The 26775-nt window shown below is 37.0% G+C and overlaps 3 protein-coding genes and 1 non-coding gene across 7 annotated transcripts; 3 read left to right on the top strand and 1 right to left on the bottom strand.

The window, feature by feature from the left end:
- Positions 1–11840: 11840 nt before the first annotated feature.
- On the top strand, positions 11841–14252 carry LOC122296647 (putative receptor protein kinase ZmPK1). The gene has a single exon (XM_043106450.1). The coding sequence runs from the start codon at positions 11841–11843 to the stop codon at positions 14250–14252; it is 2412 nt and encodes an 803-aa protein (XP_042962384.1).
- An 850-nt stretch (positions 14253–15102) lies between these two features.
- LOC122296444 (protein TIC 22, chloroplastic) lies at positions 15103–19490 on the top strand. 3 transcript variants are annotated; one of them, XM_043106166.1, is made up of 9 exons: positions 15103–15532; positions 15734–15796; positions 15988–16062; positions 16823–16873; positions 17633–17692; positions 17795–17866; positions 18615–18650; positions 18758–18938; positions 19049–19490. In XM_043106166.1, exons 1-8 carry the CDS (start codon positions 15140–15142, stop codon positions 18848–18850), a joined length of 843 nt encoding a protein of 280 aa, XP_042962100.1. In that variant the 5' UTR covers positions 15103–15139; the 3' UTR covers positions 18851–18938; positions 19049–19490. The 3 variants fall into 3 exon arrangements, with proteins under 3 accessions (XP_042962100.1, XP_042962101.1, XP_042962102.1); XM_043106167.1 differs by lacking the exon at positions 19049–19490 and adding an exon at positions 18089–18443 and having other exon boundaries at positions 18758–18864; XM_043106168.1 differs by lacking the exons at positions 17633–17692; positions 17795–17866.
- Positions 19491–20906: 1416 nt separating this feature from the next.
- LOC122296443 (UDP-glucuronate:xylan alpha-glucuronosyltransferase 2) lies at positions 20907–24271 on the top strand. Of its 2 annotated transcripts, none has more exons than XM_043106164.1 (3): positions 20907–21199; positions 21322–21961; positions 23177–24271. In XM_043106164.1, the coding sequence occupies exons 1-3, from the start codon at positions 21008–21010 to the stop codon at positions 24118–24120; spliced, it is 1776 nt and encodes a 591-aa protein (XP_042962098.1). In that variant the 5' UTR covers positions 20907–21007; the 3' UTR covers positions 24121–24271. The 2 variants fall into 2 exon arrangements, with proteins under 2 accessions (XP_042962098.1, XP_042962099.1); XM_043106165.1 differs by having other exon boundaries at positions 21064–21204.
- Positions 22166–22238, bottom strand: TRNAR-CCU. The gene has a single exon. It is a non-coding gene; the product is annotated as a tRNA-Arg (tRNA).
- Positions 24272–26775: the final 2504 nt, after the last annotated feature.

Genomic DNA, 26775 nt, shown 5'->3' with positions numbered 1-26775 from the left:
GCCTCCACCTCCGGCCACCATTTCTTCACCACTTCATCACCGGCCTCTTGCCGACCTAATCCACCAATTTCCAGCTCCAATCTGTCGTCGGAGCAACCACACGAGTTAAATTTCATTTTGGCTTTTTTGGCCTTCCACCGCCGTTTGTGCCACCACCCACGACCAACTGCCACTTCCATTAACTTTACCGACATCTCTAAGCCCTACCCTAGCTTTCCCTAGTCTTCGTTGAAAATTGGGTATTTTGTGACCCACGGCCACAATGCATTTTGCACTATTACATTACTTTTCCGCCACCTTTTGTAACTCATTGATCATCCATAAATTATTTTATAGCACTGTAAGTATTTTTCAAACTTTTTTTAAAATTTAAATATATTTTTACTTTAACAATAATTTATGATTGGTTGGTTGTACCGTACTGAGTCTGAGGAGTCGAGGGTCTGATGGATTTGAGGATGGAGTTATTTCTGACGCTCCCAACTCCCACCTACGAACACATAGAAATTGAGGCGTTGGGATGATAACAGCACGGGTCACGCATCCCATCGCCAAGTGCCAAGTGTTTGTACATGCAATACGTGTACACAAAAGTAACGTAGCGGGTGATAAAAATCTTTCAACTAAGTATCAGAATTTTGTTTAAATACAAACTTGCTTAAAACAAGCGTATCAAAATATTAAAATTAATCAACATAAATATAATACAAATCATGACAATAAACAAAAGCAAAAAATATATCATAATCCACGAGTGATCCCCAATTATTCTTCCGACGAAGTCGCCTCCTCGGGCTCATCCTTCTTGTCCTCTACATCAAAATCCATGGTACCAAAGACAGTACCGCAAGTAAGTACTAATCCAAGTAACCCACAAGATTAAAAAAAAAATACATTAAAACCTCAACAATATGCATGAGCAGGATGCCATATGCATGAGATCCAAAATAAACATTTCTCAAAATAATTCATTTTCCAACTCATGCCAAAAATCACATTTGGCCCAAATTATTTCCTTTAAAACATTTTCTCGCCATTTTTCTAGAAAATTGCCCAAAATCCAATATAGAAACCAATATCCAATTTAATCTGCATGCACCATGGTCTTCCCTAAGGACTATCCGCACACCTTGGCTCCTATGTCACACCATAGCTAATGACTACGCATATGACATCTATACGAGCGATGTCCAGTTCCGCGCCTAGTGCGTATGTAGCCAAGCATCCTCTAGCCCCCGCCAGCAAAGGGGCCACAAAGTCGGCACGAGAGCGTTACCATTCCGTCCAATCTCGTTGTAGTCCAGCGACAATTCAGGAGACATCACTCAGTATATTACGCTCTCGAGTGACCAGAAGAGCTCCACCGAGATAATGCCCCATCTCGACTTGGGGTCATGATACACACGCACCCAAAAATCCATTTACACGTGAAAACTCAGCTTTCAACATCTAACATATGTACATGCATGCACCATGCAATGCAAATGATAAGACACAAATATCCAACATCATCCAAACATAAAATAACTCCATCCTCAAATCCATCCAACCTCTGACTCCTCAGACTCAGTTCGACATAATCAACCAATCATAAATTATTGTTAAAGCAAAAATATATTTAAATATTAAAGGAAGTTTGAAAAATACTTACAGCACTATAAAATATTTTTCGAATGATAAAGTGGCTGCAAAAGGTGACGAAAAAGTAACGTAATAGTGTAAAAGCACTGTGACCGTGGGTTATAAAATACCCACTTTTTAATGGGATGAACCAAAACTTAGAATTGATAGAGAATGGCTTAGAGGTGTTTGTGAAGCTAGTGGAAGTGGTGGTTGGTTGTGGGTGACGGTGAAAACGGCAATGTAAGTGAAAAATGGCCAAAACGAAGTTGAGCTTGTGGTGGTTGCTTCGGCGACGGACCAAAGGTGGAAATAGGTGGCTTAGGTTGACAAGACGTTGGTGAAAAAGTGGTGAAGAGATGGTGTTCAGAGGTGGAATGACGACGGCAGAATGGAGGAAAAACCGTGCGGCTTGAAGGAGCTTACGGTAGCTAACGGCGACTCGGTTGGGGTTGAGATTTGGTAGGGGTGTTCACCAATCGGAGGGGAGTCGAACGGTGGGGGTGGTGATGGCCACGCTAGCAAGCAGCGGCGGTCTGGGTAGATGAAGGAAAACGACGTATAGGGAGAGGGGGGCTGGTCGCGCGGGAGAGAGGAAATGCAAGGGAAGAAAGAAGAAAAAGAAAAAAGAAAAAAAAATAAAAAGAAAGAGAGGAGGGAAAAAAAGGGAAAAAAGAAAAAGAAAAGAAAAGAAAGGAGGTTCAATCCTCACATCTTAGATCAAGAAACCGATCCAACGAAAACTATTTTCAAAACAATAAGTTATAATTCAAACGTAGTGATTAAATAAAATAAAATAATAAAATCTAAAACACAATAATTTTAAAGCCCAAAAATAAACTAATTTAAATAAAAAAAAACAATTAAAATATAATATAATAATAAATACCAAGAAAGCACGTTAAAATAATTTCACAACTTAAAAATTATTAAATAATATTGCAAAAATCACCTTTAATTTAAAATAAGAAAATCACTAATTATAATAATTTAAATAAAATCACTCAATAAAAATACACGTAAAAAGAGGATATCACATTATTTACGTTTGGATGATGTTGGGTTTATTGAATAATTTGTCTTATCATTTGCATTGCATGATGCATGCATGTACATGTGTTTGAAAAGGAAAAATGGGCTTTCGTGTAATTACATGCATGTACATGTGTTGGAAATTGAAAATTGGGTTTTCAAGTTAGAAATAATTTTGGGTATATTTGAACAATTGGATTGTCTAGTTTGAGTCAGAGGTACTATAGGGATGGTGGTAAGCAGGGACGGTGGTAAAGTCCCGCTTGTGATTCCTGCCTACGGTGCATATGCAAGGATGGTGGTAGAGTCCTGCCTGTGATTCCCGCCTACAGTGCTCTGATGGTTTAATTAATGGATCATTTCTGGGAAAATGGCGAGATTAGATTTTTGGGCCAAAATGGGATTTAGGCGTGCGTGTAAAATTGGTTATTTTAGGAAAAGAAGATTTTCGGGACATATACATATGGCATCATGTTCATGCATTTGGTTATTGCATGAATGTATTTTTATCTTGTAAGTTGTTTGGATTAGTACTTACCTGCAGAACCATCTTTGGTACTATAGATTTTGATGCAGAGGACGAGGAGGCTGAGCTCGAGGAGGCCACTTCACTGGAAGAGTGATCGGGGATCACTCGTGGATTGTGATTTATTTATTTCCTGCATTTGTTTATTATTTTTTATTTGTATTATTTATGCTTGTTGATTGTAATATTTTTTATACGCTTACTTTTAAGTAAACTTGTATTAAAACAAATTCTGGTACTTAGTCGACTGACTTTTATTATCTGTTATAATCTTTTATTGTACATGTGTTACATGTAAATACACTTGGTACTTGGAGATGGAATGCGTGATTCGTGTTGTCATCATCCTAACACCTCAATTTTCACATGTCCGCACATGGGAGTTGGGGGCATCACAATATGAACAACTGTTCATGAGGATTCCTTGATGCAATTACTTGGTGGTTAGGCCAATGGTTTGTGTGGGATTGGTGGTGCAAGGTGAGGATTACGGTGGCTAGATGGTGGTCAAATGAAGGAAGGTGATTGCGGCTTTGTGGCTCATAGAATGAAAGCAAGTGCTCTGTTTTAGGTTCCCAAAAAATAAAGGACATTGGGCATGTCCATGTGGCTTTAGTCTTGGTCTTCACGATTGCTCGTGAAGGTTTGCCTCTAGGAGGTGCACAACATTGAGTAAGGCTATGACAGTTGATGTGTATAGGGTTGGTCGTGGCCTTGGCTTGGTTTACATGGGACATGCGACTTGTGGTTTGTTGTGAAGGACTGAGGGTGGCTTACTAATCTATGGGTTAGCAACAGTGATGGTGGCCCTTGGTTGGAGGTGTTACGGCCTGGAACAATATCAGAGGGTGGTGGTCACAACATGAAGGGAAGAGAAGATGATGGCTTGTGGCTATGGTTTTTTGAAACCAAAAGGGTTTGTTTGGCTTACAGCAGTGATGATGGCACAACACAGAGAGAGAAAATAAAAGAGAGAGTGGCAAGAGAGAGGAAAACCAAAGAAAATCTGTGGGCGTTGAGAGAAATTTTGAAGATTGAGGAGAGTGGGAAGAGTAAAATGGAGAGAGAATAATGAGGTGGAGAGAAACATGGGGGGAGAAAACCGTCGAAGGAAGAAGGAGAGGGAAAAGAGAAGAGAAGTTTATTTACCAAAATGACACCAATTTACTGGCAGGAAGGCTTCTCTATGGTCCTGGGCCGTATCTTAGACATGGGTGTTGCATGCCCAACTAGGCCCAAGGCTCTAAAACCCAGTTTGATGGTCCAAAAAATAAAAAGAGCACTAAAAAGGTGCCTTTTATGGCTCAACCCCTTAGTTCCCTCACTTCTTTCCTCCCTCAGCTCAATACTCTCTCTCCTCTACCTCACGCTACCACCCTCCATTCTTGGTTTCCTTCATCAACTCCGGTATGTTACTCCAAGTACCTCTCTTTCTCTTTATTGTTTGTCTCTCTCTTCCATCCCTCTTTTGCACACACTCTCTCTCTAACTTTGTTTCATTATCTCTCTCCCTCTAGAATTTAGACTAACCACGGCAACCAATAGAGGTCATCAGAGCCAACGTGTCGTCTCACGCCACCAAGGCATTTTCTAGTTCTCTCTCTCCCTGTCCTAATCTTTCTTTCTCACTTTGTTTGGTTTTTTCTCTCCCTTCATGTGTTTTGTCACCATCTCAAACTAGTATTTGACTCTTTTTCTTAGTGTCATATATAATCTCGAACATCTCTAGGCAATACCACCTCACTCTCAAACCCGACCAACCTCCACTCTGATATTGTCTAAGGTATCCTCAAGCTCTAGCCTTGTAAACACCCTTTATTTTTCGTGACTATATGTTTGGTGTCTACTAAAAGTTCGTGTTGTCCATGTTTGGATTTTGGAATTGTTGTTGATTGATTTCATGGCTTAATTGGTAGATGTTCGAAGGGTCCCTTGATTGTAATGTATGGTCAAAGGAGTGAATGATTGTAAGAATGTGGGTTGGTGTTTTTGTGTGTCGAGATTATGAATGTAAATGTAAAGTGTATTGGGATGGGATTTAAGCAAATTCAAGTGGAGTAGTGCTTTAGGACATTTTACTTGAGCCATTATAAAGTTGAGGCATCACGATGAACTATGTGTCAAGGGGCTATTTATGTGCTCATGGATTTTGGCTCTAATTGAACTATGGTCCGAGTTATAGAAATTTGTTAGTTTTGTACTAGTATGAATTATTAATATGTAGTGATATTTTTCTGAATAAGGTTGCAATACTACTACTATTCGGGTTCAAAGCTTAGATAGTATATTTCAAAAGTCATGTAAGCGGTGCTCCTATATTAGACTTTGCCAAAAAACAAACTTACTAAAGTTAATTTTGTGAAAAACTTGCATATGTTTTGTTATGAAAATAATCTCAGTTATTTTATGCACTATTTTTTGTATCTAAATATGCAAAATGAAATATTTTTGTCATGACTAGTATATACATTAGCATTTGTTATACTCTGTTCTCAATTGCATAAAAAGTGACTTTGAAGTCTAGAACTTTTATGTGATTATAATATGATATTTATATACTCAATACTTTGTCATGTTATGATATTGCATCTGAGAACCCTATGGCATAGCTTTCTATTTCTCCTTCTGCTATAACCTTACCATAGGTGTAAAATTATAGTCTCTGTTATTATGTTAGTATCAACATCTCTAATTTTAAGTGCGCAACTTTGGAGACAAAGTAGTTTTATGTGCGGGTAATTCCTATATGCACACTCTACGCATCGATTTTAAAAGGGGGAGATTTCACTCTCTGTTTCTTCCCAGTTAACTACCAGGGTTTGCACAATGATTGAGCTGAAATATTGCATATCTTATATATTTAGAACCAATATATTTTTTTATTTTATTACATTATTATTGGTTTTATATGAAAAAAATGATTAAGATGCATAAATTCAAGATGTGATTTAAATTAATAAATAGTATGATTTATGCTTAATTTTAGAACTTGTGATTTAATTGAACAATGTTTCTTTATATGCACAACATATATTTTATATATATAAATATATATATTCTATTCTTTTTATTTTATTTTATTTATCTTTATATGCAACCATGGGCCAAAAGAAATGGAGTTTTGAACATTTAAAAGTCACATATTTGAGGGGAGGTTTTAAAATTCATTACTTTCATTTGAAAAGTCAAGGGCATGGCTACACATATTGAAACAAGGGACGCTGCACACTAATTTAATTGAGACTTTGACTTTGACCAAGCACAACGCATATTTGCTATGGGTATTTTCAAGCCGCATATATTTTTTTCTCTTTGGTGGAGTGCCGCACGCTTTTTAATGGGATGTGGGGATATAGATGACTTTTGGCTTTTGGAAAGTTGAAGACTTGGACGGCAACATTTATTCTCCTAGAACCAAAAGAGGCCGCATAAAGTTTCTCTTTTTCGGGCATTAATTCAATCGCGTCGCAGAACATATATTTTTTGAGAGATTTTTCAGCGTCGTTGAATAGTTTTTTAAGGAGTTTAATTGCTGCTACAGTCCAGCCTCCTCTACTGCTTTCAATCTTAATCTCTGTTTATTTGGCTTGTTCTTTTTATTTAATTTCAATTTGAAATTTATGATATATTCTTGATATTTTTAGATTAAAAGTTTAGGCATTTTATTTGCTATTTTTTTTATTTTATGTCAGTTATTTTTCTTGTTTCTTTAAGCTTCTATAAAATCTGCATTACAATTACATTTTAGATTAATTTTAGTTTATTATTTAATTTTCAGATTAATTAAAATTGTTTAGCATAGTTGAATCTTTAATTGTTAATTTCAATTTGTTAGTCTTTTACATTCCATTTCAGCAATCAAAAAATCTAAAAGTATGAATCTAGTCTATGACTAGTGCCCTTTTTATTTCTGTTGCATCATTCCATTCATTATACATACCACAACTTTTGTTTGTGAAACTTTTTACCATTTTATACGAGTTTGGATTTAAACAACTTTTCTCGAGGAGACGATTTGAGAATTTTATTTCTAATTATTACACGGCATCCTCCTGCACTTGGAATAGCCTTTGTGCTACTCATTTTTTATTGAGTCAAGTTTTTGGCATAGCTTTATGATATTGCATCTAAGAACCCTGTGGCATAGCTTTCTATTTCTCCTTCTGCTCTAACCTTACCATAGGTGTAAAATTATGGTCGCTATTATTATGTTAGTATCAACATCTCTATTTTTAAGGGCACCAACTTTGGAGACAAAGTAGTTTTATGTGTGGGTATTTCCTATATGCACACTCTACGCACCGTGTTTAAAATGAGGAGATTTCACTCTCTGTTTCTTTCCAGTTGGCTACTAGGCTTTGCACAACCTTACCACGAGGTAACAATGGCCTCTATTATGTTAGGATGTATTTTCATTTATGCTTATATCAAAGGTCTTTTGTCTATATTATTATTGCAATTACATATTTCTGGAATACCTCTCAGTTTTGTTTTAGACTTTGTTTTGTTTTGCATTCGACAACTGATTCATATTTATATACTAGTATAGGTTTGTTACTTATTGAGTTGTTGAATCTCAGCCATTTATCTTCATATTTTCTAGCTTAGGATCATAAATAGGAAGCGTGGGCAGAATTAGTTGAGCGTAGTGAAATAAGTGCCTAAGGGGCATAATTGATTTAACATACTAGAATTAGTGCTAGAAAGGTACAAGAGAATTATTAGAGAATTTTATTTAGTGAGTTAGTTATTTCTTTCGAATGATACCTTGAGATAATGATACATATATTGTGATTTTGTGGAGTTTCTAATTTTATAAATTGGAGTTCAAATTCATCTCGTTGGAGGAATGCATTATTTGGAACATGAGTTTTGCATGTTATTGATGCTTTTCCTATATTATCTGGAATCCATATATTCATTTCGGGATTTAATATCGTAAGTGACAGTTTGCTTTCTATCTTTTTTTTTGGGGGGGGGGATAATATATGTGACGTCTCCAACTTCCACATATAGACACGTGGAAATCAAGACGTCGGGATGATGACAACACGGGTCACACATCCCATCGCCAAGTGCCAAGTGTGTGTACATGCAATACGTGTACAACAAATCAACGCAATAGATAATAAAAGTCTTTCAACTAAGTATCAGAATTTGTTTAAATTCAAACTCGCTTAAAAACAAGCATGCTAAAAATATTACAAATAACCATTAAAAATATAATACAAACCAAAAGTAATAACTAAAATCGAGAAATAAGTCACAACCCACAAGAGAGTGATCCTCGATCACTCCTCCGACGGAGCTGTCTCCTTAGGCTCAATCTCCTTGTCATCTGCATCAAAATTTACAATACCAAAGACAGTACCACAGGTAAGTAACAATCCAAACGAACCACAAGATAAAAATATATCCATGCAATTATAACCAAATGCATAAACATGATGCTATATGCATATGTCCCAAAAATCATCTTTTCCCGAAATAACCAATTTTACACGCACGCCAAAATTTTGTTTTAGCCCAAAAATCCAATCCATTAAAACAACTACCATTTTCTAGGGAAAATGGCCCAATAACCAACCATCAAAGCACTATAGGCGGGAATCACAGGCGGAACTCTACCACCATCCCTACACATGCACCGTGGGTAGGAATCACAGTCGAGACTCTACCACCGCCCTTACTTACCACCATCCCTATAACTCCGTCTGTAGATGAGAATCACAGGCAGGACTCTACCAACATCCTTGCTTACCATCATCCCTACGCGTGCACCGTAGGAGGGAATCACAGGCGGAACTCTACCATCGTCCCTGCTCACCATCATCCCTACAGTACCTCTGACTCAAACCAGTCAATCGAATCATTCAAATATACCCATAATCATTTCTTGCTTGAAAACCCAATTTTCGAATATGCACATGAACATGCATGCAATTACATGAAAATCTAGTTTTTCTTTTTAAACATGAACATGCATGCACTATGCAATGCTTACGACAAGATATCAAAAATAACCAACAACAACAATTTTCAACATCAAACAATTAAATATACAACTTCATCTTCCAATCCAACCGACCCCCGACTCGTTGGACTCAGTTTGGCACAACAAACCAAATCACAATTATTGTTAATGTAAAAATATATTTAAATCTTAAAGGGGGTTTGGAAAATACTTACAACGCTATAAAATAATTTTTAAATTATCAATGAGCTATAAAAGGTGGTGGAAAAGCAACATAACAGTACAAAATGCACTGTGGTCGTGGGTCACAAAATACCCACTTTTGAATGGGGACAAACTAAATCTTGGAATTGATAGGGAAGTGCTTAAAGGTGATAGTAAAGCCAGTGGAAGTGGTGGTTGGTCGTGGGTGACGGCAAATATGGCGGTGGAAATCAAAAGTGACCCAAACAGATTTTAGCTCGTGGTGGTTGCTTCGACGATAGATCAAAGCTGGAAATGAATGGGTAGGTGCAGCAAGAGACTAGTGATGAAGTGGTAAAGAAATGGTGGCCAGGGGTAGAGCAACGGCGGCGGAATGGCCCAAAAGCCATGCTGCTTAGAGGATTTCGTAATGGTTAACGGTGGCACGGGAGGGGCTGAAAATTGGTGGGTAGGTGCGCCGGCTGGTAGGGGATCTAATGGTGGGGGTGGTGTAGGTCACAATGGCGATAGGGGCAGACGAAAAAAACGACTAGGGAGAGGGAGGGCTGGGTCACACAAGCTGGGGGAGAACCAAGGGAGAAAGAAGAAAAAGAAGAGAAAAAGAAAAGGGAAAGAAAAGAAGTGAGGTCCAACCCTCACAACTTGGGTTACGAAACTGATCAAACGAAAATTATTTACAAAACAATAAATTAAATAAAATAATCCAAAGGCAGTGATTAAATAAAATAAAATAATAAAATCCAACAACATAATGATTTTAAAGCCCAAAAATAACTAATTTAAATACAAAACAATAATAAATAACAAGTAAACATATTAAAATAATTTCACAACTTAAACTTCATAAAAATAATACCGCAAAAATCACATTTAATTTAAAATAAGAAAATCACTAGTTATAATAATTTTAATAAAATTATTCAATAAAAATACTCGTAAAATAGGGATATCACAATATTCATGCATGATCAAAGTCTTCATATCGAAAAGTGGAAGTGGTTTCCTCATAGTGGTTGTTGATGAAATTCTTCGGCATCGTTGGAGCCCAACATTACAGTCGAATGGCCCATGATGATAGCTTAGTCATTGATACCGTAATGCTCAAATTCCCATCCATAGAGTAAATAATGAATAAAGAATATATATAATATAAATAAAAAGAGACAAGGATATTTATGTGGTTCAGCATGAAAACTTACGTCTGTAGATTGTTTAAAGGTGAAATTCATTATGTTTGGTGATTGTACATTTCTCATGACCTCACATGGCTCTTAATACAATGGAGAAAATAGGGTTTATGAGAGGTTAAGGAAAATGCCATCCACGTAGCAATAGAGAGAGAGAGAGAGAGAGAGAGAGAGAGAGAGAGAGAGAGAGAGAGAGAGAGAGAGAGTGTGGAGGTATGAAAAGATTACCTAGCTCCTTTTATAAAGGTTTCATTCTTTCTTTGGAGTAGCTTAGTCATACTTGCTTTATGTCATTTCCACATTTTTGTATATTAATCAGTTAAGTCTTCTTTATATTATCTCTTCTTTTTATTCTTGACAATGAAATTTAATATATAGGTTGGACTCTAGTTCATTTATATCCAATCATGACTATTTTTTGTAATATTACTTTTTTATGGATCAACATTTGAATTAAGTTTTGAGCCATTTTAATACACTTCATGATCATAAATGTTATCATCCTCAATCCTCCTCTTCTCAAAACTTTTCCAAATCCCAAGCTGAACAAGATCAACATGATTCAATAAGGGCACCCGTTTCTTTTTCATTTTAGTGCCGAGAATGGTCATGACATAATGCAGCTACTTTAGTATGGTACCATTCAAATATAAATGTGCATATATATTAATATTGTTGTAATTAATATATATAATACTCTCCACGACATTTACCACTACTAAAAGAAGCTGTCATCATCATAATTCGTAGGGAACTCATGACCAAAATCACTACATAGTGGAGTTGTTGAATGCGGTTAAAAAATATGTAGGATATAGTACTACTAGCTTATCGCTAAATGTCTATGCACAATTCCTTAATTTATTACGTACTTCTCTTCCTTTTTTTTTATTTTAATGTTTCTTCCTCGTTTGGGCTATGTTCGATCTTGATAATCACTAATTGGTCATTTGATTCTGTGTATTTATTTGTTGGGTGGAAGGGAGAAATCATGTAATTGGAAAATGCTCACATTCTTTATCGGAATAATGTTATATACCATACCAACATATATCTCACTCACTCTCATCTTATTTTATAAGATAAAATAAGACGTGGTATATTTATTATCATTAGATAAAAAAGAATCATCTAATAAAAATTATCTAATTATAATAAATATGTTACATCTTATATAATAAGATAAAAATGAGATGGTAATATAATGTATAGAAGTTTTCTTATATTCGTATTGATTAACTTTTTGAAGTAACAAGTAGCTAGCCAGAATACCTGCAATATTTTGAAGCTACCTCCCATGGATACTCCATCTTTCTTTCTTCTTCTCATCTTTCTTTTACAAGTTCTTTGTCCATATTGTTCATCTAGAACATCTGATTACCTCATCAAAGGCTCGTTTCTTTCTGTAGAGAAGCCAAGTGATGTCTTGGTTTCAGCAAACGATGATTTTTCCGCAGGGTTTTTCTGTGTTGGGGAAAACGCTTTCGTCTTCGCCGTATGGTTCACAAAATCCTCGTCTCCTACCACAGTTTGGATGGCAAACCGAGACCAACCAGTAAATGGAAAGGCTTCAAGGCTTTCCCTTTTGGAAAGTGGAAATCTCGTACTTTCTGATGCAGGTCGAGCCACCGTTTGGACCTCCGCAACAGCTACACCCTCCTCGGTGCAACTAGAACTACTCGACACTGGTAATCTCGTTCTCCGTACATCGAACATTGCTGTTTGCCTCTGGCAAAGCTTCGATTCACCTACGGATACCCTTCTTCCTCAACAATTTCTGACAGAAAATGCCGGTCTCATCTCATCCAAAAGTCGAAGCAATCACTCTTCTGGATACTACAAGCTTTACTTCGACAATGATAACATCCTTCGCCTTCTGTATAAAAGTCCAAACTTATCGAGCGTGTACTGGCCGGAACCATGGCTCCTACCTTGGGATGTCGGAAGGACATCATACAACATCAGCAAAATGGCAGTACTGAATTCGACAGGCCACTTTAAGTCATCTGACAATTTGAGATTTCAAGCTGCAGATTGTGAAGAGGGGCCTAAAAGACGGCTAACCCTTGATCCTGATGGTAACATTCGACTGTACAGCCTAGAAGAGAGCGAGAAGACTTGGGTTGTTACTTGGCAAGCCATCTCGGACCCATGCAGGATTCATGGCATCTGCGGAGCTAATAGTCTCTGTAATTATGATCATATTTTGGGCCGGACATGTTCTTGCTTGCAAGGATATAAGATCAAAAACCCAAATGATTGGTCTGGTGGATGCGAACCAGAAGTCAAGATCTCTTGCAATTCTAGTGGTCAGTTTCACTTTTCCAAACTTGCCAATGTTGAATTTTTTGGCTATGATAAAAAGTACTTTGGAAATTCTACGTTACAGGATTGTGAAGAGCAATGCCTGAAAATGTGCGACAATTGCAAAGGTTTCCGGTTCAAGTTTTCCAACAAGACAAGTGCCTATGCTTGCTACTGTAAGTCATTCCTGCTTAATGGACACCACAAGCCAAGTTTCGACGGAGATATGTACTTGAAACCGCCGAAACCATATAGTTTCACTAATAAGAAATCCGGTAGAGAATCATTAATATTAGATTGTCGAGGGGAGCTGCATGTGGCGCTAAATAGAACATATCAGAAGCCCCATGAGAAGAAATCATTGAAGTTTTTCCTTTGGCTTGCCATTGCTGTGGGAGGTGTAGAGTTGACCTGTGGCTTCCTGTCATGGTGCTTCTTGTTTTGGGCGAGAAAAGACCCGGACATAGCTGCGCAAGGATACAGTACCTACGCTGGATCTCGGAAATTCACCTACGCTGAGCTCAATAAAGCAACACGAGGATTCAGGGAAGAGATTGGAAAAGGAGCCGGAGGGGTCGTGTACAAAGGCATATTGTCTGATCATCGAGTTGCGGCAATCAAGCGACTCAATAAAGCTGGCCAAGGAGAAGCTGAGTTCCTGGTAGAAGTAAGCTTCATTGGGAGGTTGAACCACATGAACTTGATAGAGATGTGGGGATATTGCGCAGAGGGAAGACACAGACTCTTGGTTTATGAATACATGGAACGCGGATCCTTAGCAGATAATCTCTGTTCTGCTGCAGCCGCACTGAATTGGGAAAAGAGGTTCGAAATTGCCTTGGGGACTGCCAAAGGATTGGCATACTTGCACGAGGAGTGCTTGGAATGGATCATGCACTGCGATATAAAGCCGCAAAACATTCTCTTGGATTCTAACTACAGGGCAAAGGTGGCAGATTTTGGCCTTTCCAAGCTCTTAAGTAGAGGAAATCTGAACAATATCACCTTCTCAAGAATCAGAGGGACAAGAGGTTATATGGCACCTGAATGGGTTCACAAACTTGGTATACCCTCAAAAGTAGACGTCTATAGCTATGGAATCGTCGTGCTAGAAATGGTAACAGGAAGGGGACAGACAAACATCCTCGGAGCTAACATCAATGGAGGAATGATAGAGTACGAGGGGGTGGCCGCGTGGGTGAGGGACAAAGTCAGTAAGGCCAGCTTGGAGAGGAAGAGCGACAACTCATGGATTGAAGAAATTGTTGACCCCATGATGATGGCCGGAAAATACGACCTGGCTAGGATTGAAGTTCTTGTTAGAGTAGCTTTGCAATGCGTAGAGGAAGATAAGGAAGAAAGACCCACCATGAGTCAGGTAGTAGAGATCCTTTGCGCTGTATAAGGATGGATGTTCCATGATCTTCTCTACGACCTGCTTTAGCCATGGTAAAATCTTCGAGCTTGGAGTTTTGCTGCTGCTCATGAATATTTCCCCTGCGTTATTTTATAGGGCATGCTAGACTTGAACGTCCTAGGTAATGCTTTTTCTTTTCTTAAAATGTTGTCGTTCATGATTTCGTCTGCCGGACTTGCATTAGGATATAGTAATGTTAGTTATAAGTTATAAATGAAAAATTTTGTACAGATCTTTTGTAAAAAGATATGTACCACTAAAAATAATAGTTTTTTTTTATAGTTTTTTTAAGTGGGATTTGCTTTTATACAAATGTTAGAACTTGTCTATTTGAGATTTGTATAAATTATTTTTTTAAAATTTATTTTTTATTATATGTGATGCTTCAAGGGAGGGAGATTCAAGTAATATCTAGATCTATACTCCAAAAGGACGCGTACTAGTCACTAATGTAATTGAAGCTCCATTAAAATCATTATAAAAAGTAATAACTTTTCCATCTCAAATAACATGGAATCTCATATATAAATATATATATATATATATCACCCGTTCTAATTATTTTTCAAAAACTTTATTATTATTATTTAAATTTATTAAGTACGATTATAAAAATTTATTACTGTACTCTAATTTGAACTATTTTTTGTTTATATGTTTTCTATGAGTATTGAATAGGTATATTTTTCCTTTTTTTCTTTTTTGGGGAGGGGTTGGAGGACCTTAGGGCCTGGGCTTTTATTTAAGTTGGATGCAGACCGAAGTGACTGAACTTTGGGCTCAAGGCCCAAAAATGTAAACCAACACCTTCTATTCATACTCGCTTAACACTCACGTTTAGTATAACCGTATTTTTCTATATCCTTTCCGAAGCCATGGAGTCCCCAAAACCCTACGGCCCCACAAACCCCCTTCTCTCGCTCTCCACCTTCTTCCACCAGCACTGCCACCGGCTCTGCGCCGAGCTAGCCAGCCGCTTCGAGGACACCAAGCGACTCGCTGGAACCCTATCCGAAGGCTGGCCACCAGTGGCAAACCGGCGTCCCCGTTCGTCGTATCCTCCGCTGTTCGCGTCGGTAACACAGCCTAAGCAAGCCTTGGCCGCAGGTCTGAGCTCCGAGCACGTGGCCAAAACCCTAACTGGCACGGCAGTCTACACTGTGAGCAATTCGAACAATGAGTTCGTGCTTATCTCTGACCCCAATGGTGTCAACTCGATTGGGTTGCTTTGTTTTCGCCAGGAGGATGCCGAGGCCTTCCTTGCTCAAGTTAGTAATTCTGTCTCACGTGTTCAGTTCCCGAGAAATGATAGGAAAGTAATACAAATGAATAGATTTTCTTTTTTGTTTATTTGCTTACTTTTAAGCAATACAAATGGAATGGGTCTTCTACATTTTCTCAGAAACCGAGCGGAAAGTTTTCTTTTGTCTGTTTTGAGATATTGATGGTTTTTCTGCGCCTACTCTCAGGTTAGGACACGGAAAAGAGAACTACGAAGTGACGCAAAGGTTGTTCCCATTACTCTTGACCAGGTACTTAGTTGGAGTGTATTTTTTATCTCCAATTAAGCGAAATTCTTAGCGCTTGATGGTGGGTTTGGTAGATAGTTGTGAATATTATTCATAAATCTATGTAGCCGTTATGGTTTCTCAGGTGCTTATAGTCATTGTTAGATGCATTTTCAGAAATATAATTTTTGTTCTTTTCTTTTTTCGAATTCTAGGTATATATGTTGAGGGTCGAAGGAATTGCATTTCGGTTTTTGCCTGACCCTGTTCAAATAAAGAACGCATTTGAGGTTAGTTTGTGTCACTTCCCGTCACTCTAAGTCACATCAGTGCCGCTTGTTTTAGATTGAAGGCAATGCCTATACTGTATTATCTTATCTCTCAATTTTGAGAGCGATAACCGAAACTCTTTATGCTCACTAAGCAACTAACATTCACATGGTCATGGCTAAAAGTAGAGTTAGATGATCCGCCATTGTATTTTTAACTTCCTTTATACTCTCTTTTTTTTTGTTTTTTGGGGGGTGGGGAGCCGAAAAACTCTACCTGTGCTTTGAACTTTGATATTTGATCTTTTTTACTTGTTTTTTTTATTATGAGAATAGAACTGTACCACTCTATCTTATAATGTGCCATAATTTTTCTGCTATATTTATCATGTATCAATTTCAATCTCTCATTGTTTTGTACCTCTGTATTGAATCTTAAAATTTTACTTTGTTAAGTAGGGCCATTTGCTGATATACATATGACTTAATATAATGCCAAAAAATAAGAAGAAAAAAAGTAGGGTGGCATACACAATGCAAAGACCATTTGGTTTTGGCTTCTCATGTGGATAGCAGGAAATGTGAAGTTCCACTGAGCGAACACCTTAGCTGTGATAGAAAATTTTGTGAGAGAAACTCCTAATTCTTGTTATGAAAATGCTGTATACTTTTCTTTACCTATCAAAAAAGGAAAATGTTGTATAATTGTCTTTGGATATTGTGTGATTGTATTAATCTACCATTTTTTGATGGATTCACAATTATCTTTTATGTTGATTAGCTCAAAACCGGAGATTCCAGGAATGGGTTTGATGGAGTTCCTGTTTTTCAGGTTTGTGAATCTACTTTTGAATCTAGTTCTCGTCTTTGAAAGCAGAAATACATTTCTAATACCGATAAAATTTTATTAAAAAGGGCTAAAGGTGAAACCCTAGTACACATGATGTATACAAGAGAGCGAAGGCAAAAATATGTCAAACTGAGCTATTAGGTAAAATAACCCATGGATCTAATCCGTTCCATTGATGGCTTATACACACGTCCATAATTGAAATAATTTGATGTACAAATATAAAGAGGCTGGTATGAAGGAGAAAGTAAGAAACAGAAAATCTATGATCTAAATGACACTCTTGTTTTTTATAAGATCTGGTTTTTCTCCCAACTCACAGCATGTTTTTCTATGTTCCATTATTTTTGTGAATTCATTTTGTGTTATTTTAGTGTGGATTTTCTCAAGTATTACATTGATAATGCGTATGTGTAAAAAACTATTTATTGATATGTGGGGGTGTATCCATGACAAAGAAGTAGAATCATGGATATTGTCTGCCCTTGACAGTGCTGGGGATGAGTTTGGTGACCAAAACTTGCTTCAGTGTATGTTGAAATGAAATTTTGGGCTTTTAGATTGCTCCAGCCATGACAAAGAAGTAGAATCATGGATATTGTCTGCCCTTGACAGTGCTGGGGATGAGTTTGGTGACCAAAACTTGCTTCGGTGTATGTTGAAATGAAATTTTGGGCTTTTAGTTGCCCTGGAGCAATCGTTCTTCTTCATTTTTGTCTAATGAGTTGTTTGTGGCTACAGTCCGACCTTCTGGTTGTCAAGAAGAAAAACAAGCGTTATTGTCCAATTTACTTTACAAAGGTTGGTTTGGCCAATTGAACTCCTTGTAGATGCTATTACGTTTTAAGATGCAGATATGAGTGTATGATTTACTAGCAGCGGCCTTTGCGTGTTCCTACACAGGAGGATATAGAAAAAGAACTGTCCAAGGTCTCTAGGGCATCAAGAGGACCAGCATTATCTCAACATATTATGGTACAACAAGCAGCAATTCTTTTGCCCACCTCTCTTTTAATCATTTAGAGCTTATGGCGGAATCTTTTCATTGAAAAGACTTTGCATAATAACATGTAATCTAGAAGCTTGAAGAAAATTTCAAAAATATTTTTTATGTAGTTCATTTTTTACTTTTTACATGGTTCATTTTTTGCCTTGTTTGCACCACACCAAGTTTAGTATCTTTTCTTGTTTCTTCAGGTAGTATGACACTTCATTCTTATGTCCTCTTTAGGGCACCAACTGCTAATTTTGTCTCACAAGAACCAATGTTAGTTCTCTTTAAAGTTGGTGACAGTTCGAAGGAATCATTTGTTCAGCTCAATTTGAAGGGCTTAACGTTACTGATGCTTATAGAAGGATTCATTTATTACAAGAATGAAGTCCATGGGGCTTTGTTCAAATTCAAAATAGGACCCATTAACTGCTTACAAGAGTCAAAAGGGTGGAATTTGTAAATCCCTCCACTCCCCTTCATAAACGAAAAAGCAGAGAGAAATGATGTCTGATCAGAAACTATTTCCCTGCAATGTGTTTTGGGAATCAGCCAGTAAAGGTTTGAATGATACATCTCAATTGACATGGTTTACTCATAGTCCTTTAGGGCAGATTTCTGTACAGGAAACGTTTCATGTTTAATGACTTCTGCACATCATCTCAAACAGTCCAATGCTTTTATTCTTGGTACCATCTCTATTACATTAATTAATTAAAATTTTTTCTACAGGTTGGTAGCTTGGAAGCTGTTTTGAGAAAAATGGAGGTAATGAATGTTGGCAATTCCTATGTAAATGGTATTTTTCATTATAGAAATGCGAAAAGCAAAAAATGAAAATTGAATCATGATTTGGTTCCTCATAACTGATGCAGACGAGTGAGCGTAACTCAGGGTGGGAAGATCTGATTTTTATTCCACCTGGCAAAAGCCACTCTCAGCACATTCAAGAAGTGCTTAAAGCATAATTTATGTGATGCGTGACTTCAACTGACCATTTGAAAGGATCTGGAAGCTGTTAGCATACTGCATGTTTTCAGGGTCAAAATAAAGCAGGTCAGCCATCATGACTATCAGTAACCCCTCTATGCGTGTTTGATTATGTATGTACTACATACTTGAATGTAACAAAACAAATTCCTTGACATGCGGCTAATGGCGTGTAGGAAAATTAAAGCTCCAGAGTGCGGGTGTTTTTACAGCTAAAAAGAGATCCATTGAAGGTCAGGGAAATCACCATGTTGAGACAAAAATTGTGGGACTGTTGTAATTTGTGTACAGTCTCATTGCATCGACACAAATGCGCCCTATATATGTTGTTAAACATATATAGATCAATTTCAAGCGAAATCACACCTAGCAAGAGAGCTCAGCAAATCACTTTTAACTGCGCATATATGATTTATGGAAACATAATGATCAGACGCTCATACAAACGGTATCTCTGCATCTTTATGTTTCCTCAGCCACATATAATTGAAATGGCAATATCTTTGTTGGAACATGGTTGTGTTTTATACCCATCCAAAAAAGGGGTTGGAATTTTTGTTTTGTATTGACACTGAGGCTTGAAGAGAGATAAGGTACGTGGCTCCATGATTTTCTTAATTTACGGCGGCTTGCATTATGAAGCTAACCGGAGGAGGAAACATGCTTCCATTTGGATGGCTGCAGGTGGGGATGGATATGAACCGTCGATACGGTGGTTTGTAGTCAAGACCTCTACTCTTTTTAAGTTACATGTCGGTCGTCGCTGGTTCTGTTATCAGGAGAAACTTAAAAAGAGAACTTTTAAGAGAACCTTTACGACTGCCATTTTTAGGGTAACTTGGTTTGCCATCTGCCAAAGTTAATACCCCATTTGCTTGGTAAGTATTGCCACATCTCACATAGGGGATTTCTAATTTTGGACCTTTATTTCCAAAGATCGAGTATAAACGTGTGCCTTGCCACTTTGGACTCTTTATGATGGGTCCTCTTTGCCACCCGAGTTGTGCAATGTGACACCAAAGCATGATACTGCCCAATATTCCATTCTTTTTGATTTCTCAGAATAAAAGCAATCCAGGGCCCAAAATGGATGCAGCCTAAAAAAGGGATGCACCATCTCCACATGGCACATTTATGCACAAAAATATTATTGATTTAGGGAAAAATAGCCCGTTTGTCTATCAGCTAGAACCCCACTTCGTGTTCGTCATTATCAGGAGGCTGATTAGCTAATGTGATACTTCACCATAAACATACGACGCTAATGTGATAGTTCACCATAAACATAGGCACAAGGTCGTGTAAAACATGGGCTACATTCATCTTGATGAGTTGTATGATGTGCTGATATTTAACCTAAAGCAACCATATAAAATAAATAACAATTATGAATAAAAGATGAATATAAATGTGTAAATGATTAGAAATAGAATATGGTTGGAGATTCACGATTTAATAACGGATAACAGCGACATTATCTTTTGTGAAGTCGACTGCCCAACCGAAGAGTTGTTGGACGGCCTGCTTACCTGCCTCTTTCCAGATTTCTACCTTTGTTTTATTGTTTTTTTTCTTCCAGAGAATATGCCAATTTTCTTCAACTAATATGGCCTAGTTTTACACTGGACACAATTTTTATTTGAATAACGGATCCTATGAAAATAAGACTCACAAATTGACGTGGTTTGATGTAATACGTTAGTACTTATCAAAAGAAAAACCTATATGCGTATAGATAGGCCGGGAAGGGAACTCAAGAAAATTGTCTAGAAATACCAGCATCCTACAGCATGGGAAAAAGAAAGTAAAATTAAGCATGATTTGCACCGACGTATTTGTCCCCAAGTAAAGAAAACCAACAAGATTACAAAAGGAAATGCCACTTGGAGTTGTTTAAATTTAAATGGTTTTGGACCTTTTGATTTTGAGATCATTTTCTTAAAAACACTCCCTAAGCTCTCTAACCACTGCATCCAAAACTTTCCTTGAAGGTCCCAATCATGATAATTAACCATTATTACGCTTCAAAGCGAAAATGCAGGAGTAATTAGTTAGATATTATATATATATATATATATATAAAGCTCTCTCTCTCTCTTTTTGAGGCATGCACTACAGAGTTTTTGCATAACATAATGCAGGGATTTGGTCTTCAAAAGATGATGAAGGTCATTCCTTCAAAGGCTTTGGTGATCAAAATCAACTTGATCTTCCTTGCTTTCTTCCTTATAGTTTATGCATCTCTTCTTCTCCGGCCATCTACTTCAGTTTACTTTGAGAATGCTGCATCGATTGTTAGGTGTTCATTGCGTGAGTGCCATCACAAGGTAAGGTGAGCCGGCACGAGCTATTTTTCCTGCCCACAACCCCTCTGAATTCTTCTCTCTTCTCACCTTTTTGTCTTCTTTTTTGTTCTTTTCATGATTCTGAACCTTCGAGTGCTTTACAGGTGGACACAGGTCTTAAGATGAAGGTGGTTCTAGAGGAGACAGAAGCTTCAAATTCACAAAAGCCTAAAGGAAACCGGACCAAGGTAGAAATGCCAAGCTTCATGTTTGAAATGGGGGGAGGAATGAAGATTGGGATGGTGAATATGGAAGACCTGGATGTGAGCGAATGGAGGACACGCAGCTTGGAAACAATACCGGTCACATTTGAACAGGTCTCCGAATATTTTGAATGGAAAGATCTGTTTCCTGAATGGATAGACGAGGAGGAAGAGATGGAAGTTGCAACCTGCCCCGAGGTGCCAATGCCGGATTACAGAAGGTACGAAAACATGGACATGATTGTAGCTCAATTGCCATGCAAGTTTCCGGAGGAGGGTTGGGCAAGAGACGTGTTGAGGCTCCAAGTTCATCTTGTGGCAGCAAATTTAGCAGTGAAGAAAGGGAAGAGAGACTGGTACAGCAAGACCAAGTTGGTGTTTTTGAGCAAGTGCAGGCCGATGATGGAGCTGTTTAAATGCGATGATTTGGTGAAACAAGAAGGAGATTGGTGGTTTTTTGAATCGGACATGGGGAGGTTGGAGCAGAAGGTTTCATTGCCAGTTGGGTCTTGCAAATTGTCTTTACCACTTTGGGGACAAGGTAAAAATTCTTCGATTCCTCCTTAATTTGCTTCAGTTTCAATCCAAATTCCCCGTTTTCTTATTCATTCATAAGAATAAATAGCACATGCCAGAGAAATCTTCGAGTCTTTTGTTTCAATTGGAGTAGTCTTCTCAGTTTTCTTTATGCATTCATGTAATTCACAAAGCATAGGCAAAAAAATTGAAGTACAAAAGTAGAAGTCGCGCCAGATAGGGGTCGAACCTATGACCTTCTGCTTAGGAAACAGACGCTCTATCCACTGAGCTACAGGCGCTTCGTTTAAAGTAGGATATTGTAATTTATTTAACCTAACTAAAAGGATTTTTCTCTATAACTTGGCATAACTTGATGTCTTAATATTGCATATTAGATATTAAAATAATTATTTTTATTATAAAATAAATTTAATGTATCATATAAAATACTGTTAGTTTATAAATTCATTTTTATAAAATTTTTTTGTGTCTGTTAGGTCCCGTTTGGTTACACAGATGAGATGAGATGTTTTAAATAGTAATAAATAAAATAGTGTTATAATATAATTTTTGAATATTAATTTTGTATTGGGATTTGAAAAAGTTAGATTGTTTATTATATTTTGTATTGAAATTTAAAAAATGTGTAATGATGAGTTGAGATGAGATGAGATGAGATTTTTAGTTTTGGCTAAACAAACAAGGCACTTTTCCCTTTAATTTCTTGTTTAGTTCTTACATTTATTTTCGATACCATAGTGGTTTAGTTGGCGGCATTATCACGAAGTGAAATATCAATTAAAGAGCACACGGAAGTGTGTTTGCTTGCTTTTAGTTATGGCATGATCTAGCTTTTGGTGGGTGGGGGCCGGCATTTCTTTTTCTCTAGCTTTGTTTCTAAGAAACATTCATAACTACTTCCTAGGAGCCAAACACAGTTGTTTTCGTGCATACGTGTTGTCTTTTAGAATTTGGAAATATCTATATATTTCTCTACCATATAAAATCGTAAATATGGAAGTGTCGTATAATTATTTAAAATAAATAAATATAAAATTTACATAAAAGAAATTATCTTTTTAATACTAAACTTTATTACTTTTAAAGATAAATGTATAGGACTTATGCAATCTATCATAGCATTACTCTTATTTGTTGAACTTTTACCGCATAGTACTAGTACTGCATGTTGTTCATAGATCCAAAATTAATACAGTTGTTGGGAATTGATTCGCAGGGATACGGGAAGTCTTCGACATCTCCAAGATTCAAAGCTCGACAAAGACACCAAAACGAGAAGCCTACGTTACAGTTCTTCATTCCTCTGAATCCTATGTCTGCGGAGCCATAACCCTCGCCCAAAGCCTCATCCGAACCGGCACAAAGCGCGACCTCATACTGCTCATAGATAGCTCCATCTCCACCCACAAACGCGACGCCCTCGCCGCTGCCGGCTGGAAGATCCGCACCATCGAGCGGATACGCAACCCTAGAGCCGAGAAGAACACATACAACGAGTACAACTACAGCAAGTTCCGACTTTGGCAACTCACTGACTACGACAAACTCATATTCATTGATTCCGACGTTCTTGTTTTACGTAACCTCGACATCCTCTTCTACTTCCCTCAGTTGTCAGCCACCGGCAACGACGTTTCCATCTTCAACTCCGGCATAATGGTTATCGAGCCCTCCAACTGCACGTTTCGAGTGTTCATGGATCATCGAGAAGACATAGTTTCGTACAACGGCGGTGACCAAGGTTTCCTCAACGAAATCTTTGTGTGGTGGCACCGGTTCCCGAGGAGGGTGAATTTCTTGAAGAATTTTTGGGCGAACACGACGGTGGAGACAGGGTTTAAGAACCAGCTGTTCGGGGCAGACCCGCCCAAGGTTTATTCTATACACTATTTAGGGTTGAAGCCATGGCAATGCTATAGGGACTATGACTGTAACTGGAACATTCCGGACCAACGTGTTTATGCGACCGATGTGGCGCACCGGAGGTGGTGGAAGTTTCACGATACCATGGATGAAGGGTTGCAGCGTTTTTGTGGGTTGACGGAGAGGAGGAGGATTGAGTTGGATTGGGACACAAAGAAGGCTAGGGAGATGGGGTTGCCCGATGAGCATTGGAGGATTAATATTACAGATCCTAGGCGGTCTCATTTGATGGATTAGAACTAATTTTCAATATTTTTCTCTTTTTGTTTTTCTTTTGGCTTTCTTTTTCCCCCTTTTCTCTGTACGTAGAAGGATATTTGGGATTTGATCTACATTACACCACATTATTTATGTGTGAATAGATTATGGTTAGAAAAACACTGCCTAAGATCTTGGTCTCAGCCATGCATATAATATGGATATCTATGCTCTTGATCATCATCTACTTTTATTTTCTTTTTGGTTGTGCTATGAAATAGATTCACGTACGCTGACGGCCTAGTGCCTTGCCAAGCCCCAATCTAGCTAATTCATCTCTTGAGCTAGGTTTAGTTCATTCAAATTATGAAATAATTAAAAAAATATTGTTACCCACCATTCCTTTTATGGTCATCATCTTCCTACCATTCTTTGATATTGTGGTACTATCAAATAAATTCAAACTATTAATTATCATGTTTCGCTTATGCAGCGATCATTTAATACTACATCAAGAGATATTAAGAAAATGATAATAAATGCCAATAATCAATTAACGGAGTTTATTTATCGGCACAACCAAATGCCGGTATGGGAGGGTCACTATTTATGTGTTCTAGTGTTCACCCAAACGCCGGGAATAGAAAAATTCATTATTGGATTTTTTTGACAAATTAACGGCATTTATTTTAAGATTTTTTGTAATCAAAACTTTTATATGCAGTCACTTTAATGTATTCTTTTGTACACTCTATTAATATGATTAGTTGCGTCACTTTTTTTTAATATAAAATAATTGTTTTGGTCAATCACATCAGTTAAGTGCGTAAAAAATATACAAAAGTGACTGTATATGACAAAATTATTTTATAATATATGACAGTACTTGATATCACACCTTGCAGACTGGTTATTAGAGCAGTCGTCAAGAGAGAAATTATGGATACGCTACAAAATGATGATGACATGTCTTCATCAACAAAGACGTAGTATCCAAATTAATCAAGGGAAAAAAATCATGTAATCCCATCGAATTCGACCATGCATCTGGTTTTGGAATATGCTGTATATAAGTGATAGAAAAATTGGTGAGGTGGGATATATGTTGAATCGATGTGAAATAATTAAGCAATATCGATCACAGTGCATATTGCCTAAGAATTACAAACCGTACTACGTAGTACGTACGTTATAATATGGAATTAATGAGTTTTGTGTCCATGATCAATAGCTACAAGTAAATCATTAACGTACAGTAAGTCGTTGGATAATTAATAATTAGATGTAACATCTATTAATTAATATTTGCATATCTTATCATTGTTGGTGGGAATATCCTTTTCAATAATCTTCTTATTAATTTGATGCATGATCAAGACTGCATTTGGATCAATCTTCTAGACTTAATATATCTATTTCTCTTCCGCCTTAAGTCTTCTAACAAAAAAGTCTAAGAAAACGTAATCCAAACGTGCCTTAATCGATCGACATTACAGCCGGCCTTGTAAAGACTCTTAATTGGTACGTGCCAACCAATTAATTAGTTTATTCTTTTTTACAGAAAAGTACGTTGAGCTGTTCCTTTCTGTAACGAATTTTGCCGTCTGATGAACTGATAAAATCTTGTTTGGGTGCAAGGAAAGTTTGTATATATATATATAGTGTGTGTGTGTGTGTGGTAGAAGAATTGGCTAGTGATTACGAAAGGATTGGTTGAGCAAACCCATTTAGGTACAACTACTGATGAAGGCCCCTAAAAATACGTCTATTACATGGCCCCATAAGAAAATGACTTCACATGAGATGCAGCTTAATGACTTAATATAGTCAATTCCAATAAGATTAATAATTAATTCAACTACCATTAGGTTTAGAAAATATATATGTAATACATGATCAGCCTAACCTTATGACAAAACCATATATCCGAGAGAAGTGGTTAGAAAGTTCTTTGAAAAATGAGAATATATATATATATATATATACTGATGTGGTTTGATGTGATATGTTTAATTGTAAAGTTATTTTTATTATAAATTAAGTATATCTAACGGATTTCATAAAGTTACATCAGTTTGTGAGTTTACTTTGTATAATCATTTTGTATCCATAACAGTTCTCTATTAATATATATATATATATATGCACATTCTGATCATTTTTTGTTTGAAAATGCTGAACTTATAAATTTTATACAGCTATTTTATAATTCTATTCCAAAGGGAGGATAGTTTTGAAAACTTAAAATTATTTTTAATGAAGTCTTAAAATTACATTGGTTAGTTGTTGTTTAGATATAAAATAAATAATAAAATCTACCTAATTCTATTAGTTTAAGTTTTTGGGACAAGTGGTGATTTCATATGATATCAGAGTAGAGGTCCTGAGTTCGAATCCTGACTCTACACTATCCTATTTAATTAAATATTCTACGTGTTGGGCCACCTCGATCTTGAGAAAGAATTTGGCTCACACGTGAGAGAGAGTGTTAACATATAAAATAAATAATAAAATCTACCTTATTTCATTAGCTTAAATTTTTTAGATAAGTGGTGATTTTATAGTTGTAAAATGAATTATAAAATAATTGTAAAAGATGTTATACGTTGTGGCCTTTGTGGGTGTATCATTATCAATGCCAAAAAATAAAAAAAAGGAATGAGAGATTGTTTTTCATCGCAGATTTTAAAATGG

This window comes from Carya illinoinensis, chromosome 15 (assembly GCF_018687715.1).
Source record: "Carya illinoinensis cultivar Pawnee chromosome 15, C.illinoinensisPawnee_v1, whole genome shotgun sequence".
Taxonomy (NCBI): Eukaryota; Viridiplantae; Streptophyta; class Magnoliopsida; order Fagales; family Juglandaceae; genus Carya; species Carya illinoinensis.
This window is presented reverse-complemented; position numbering and strand designations above follow the sequence as displayed.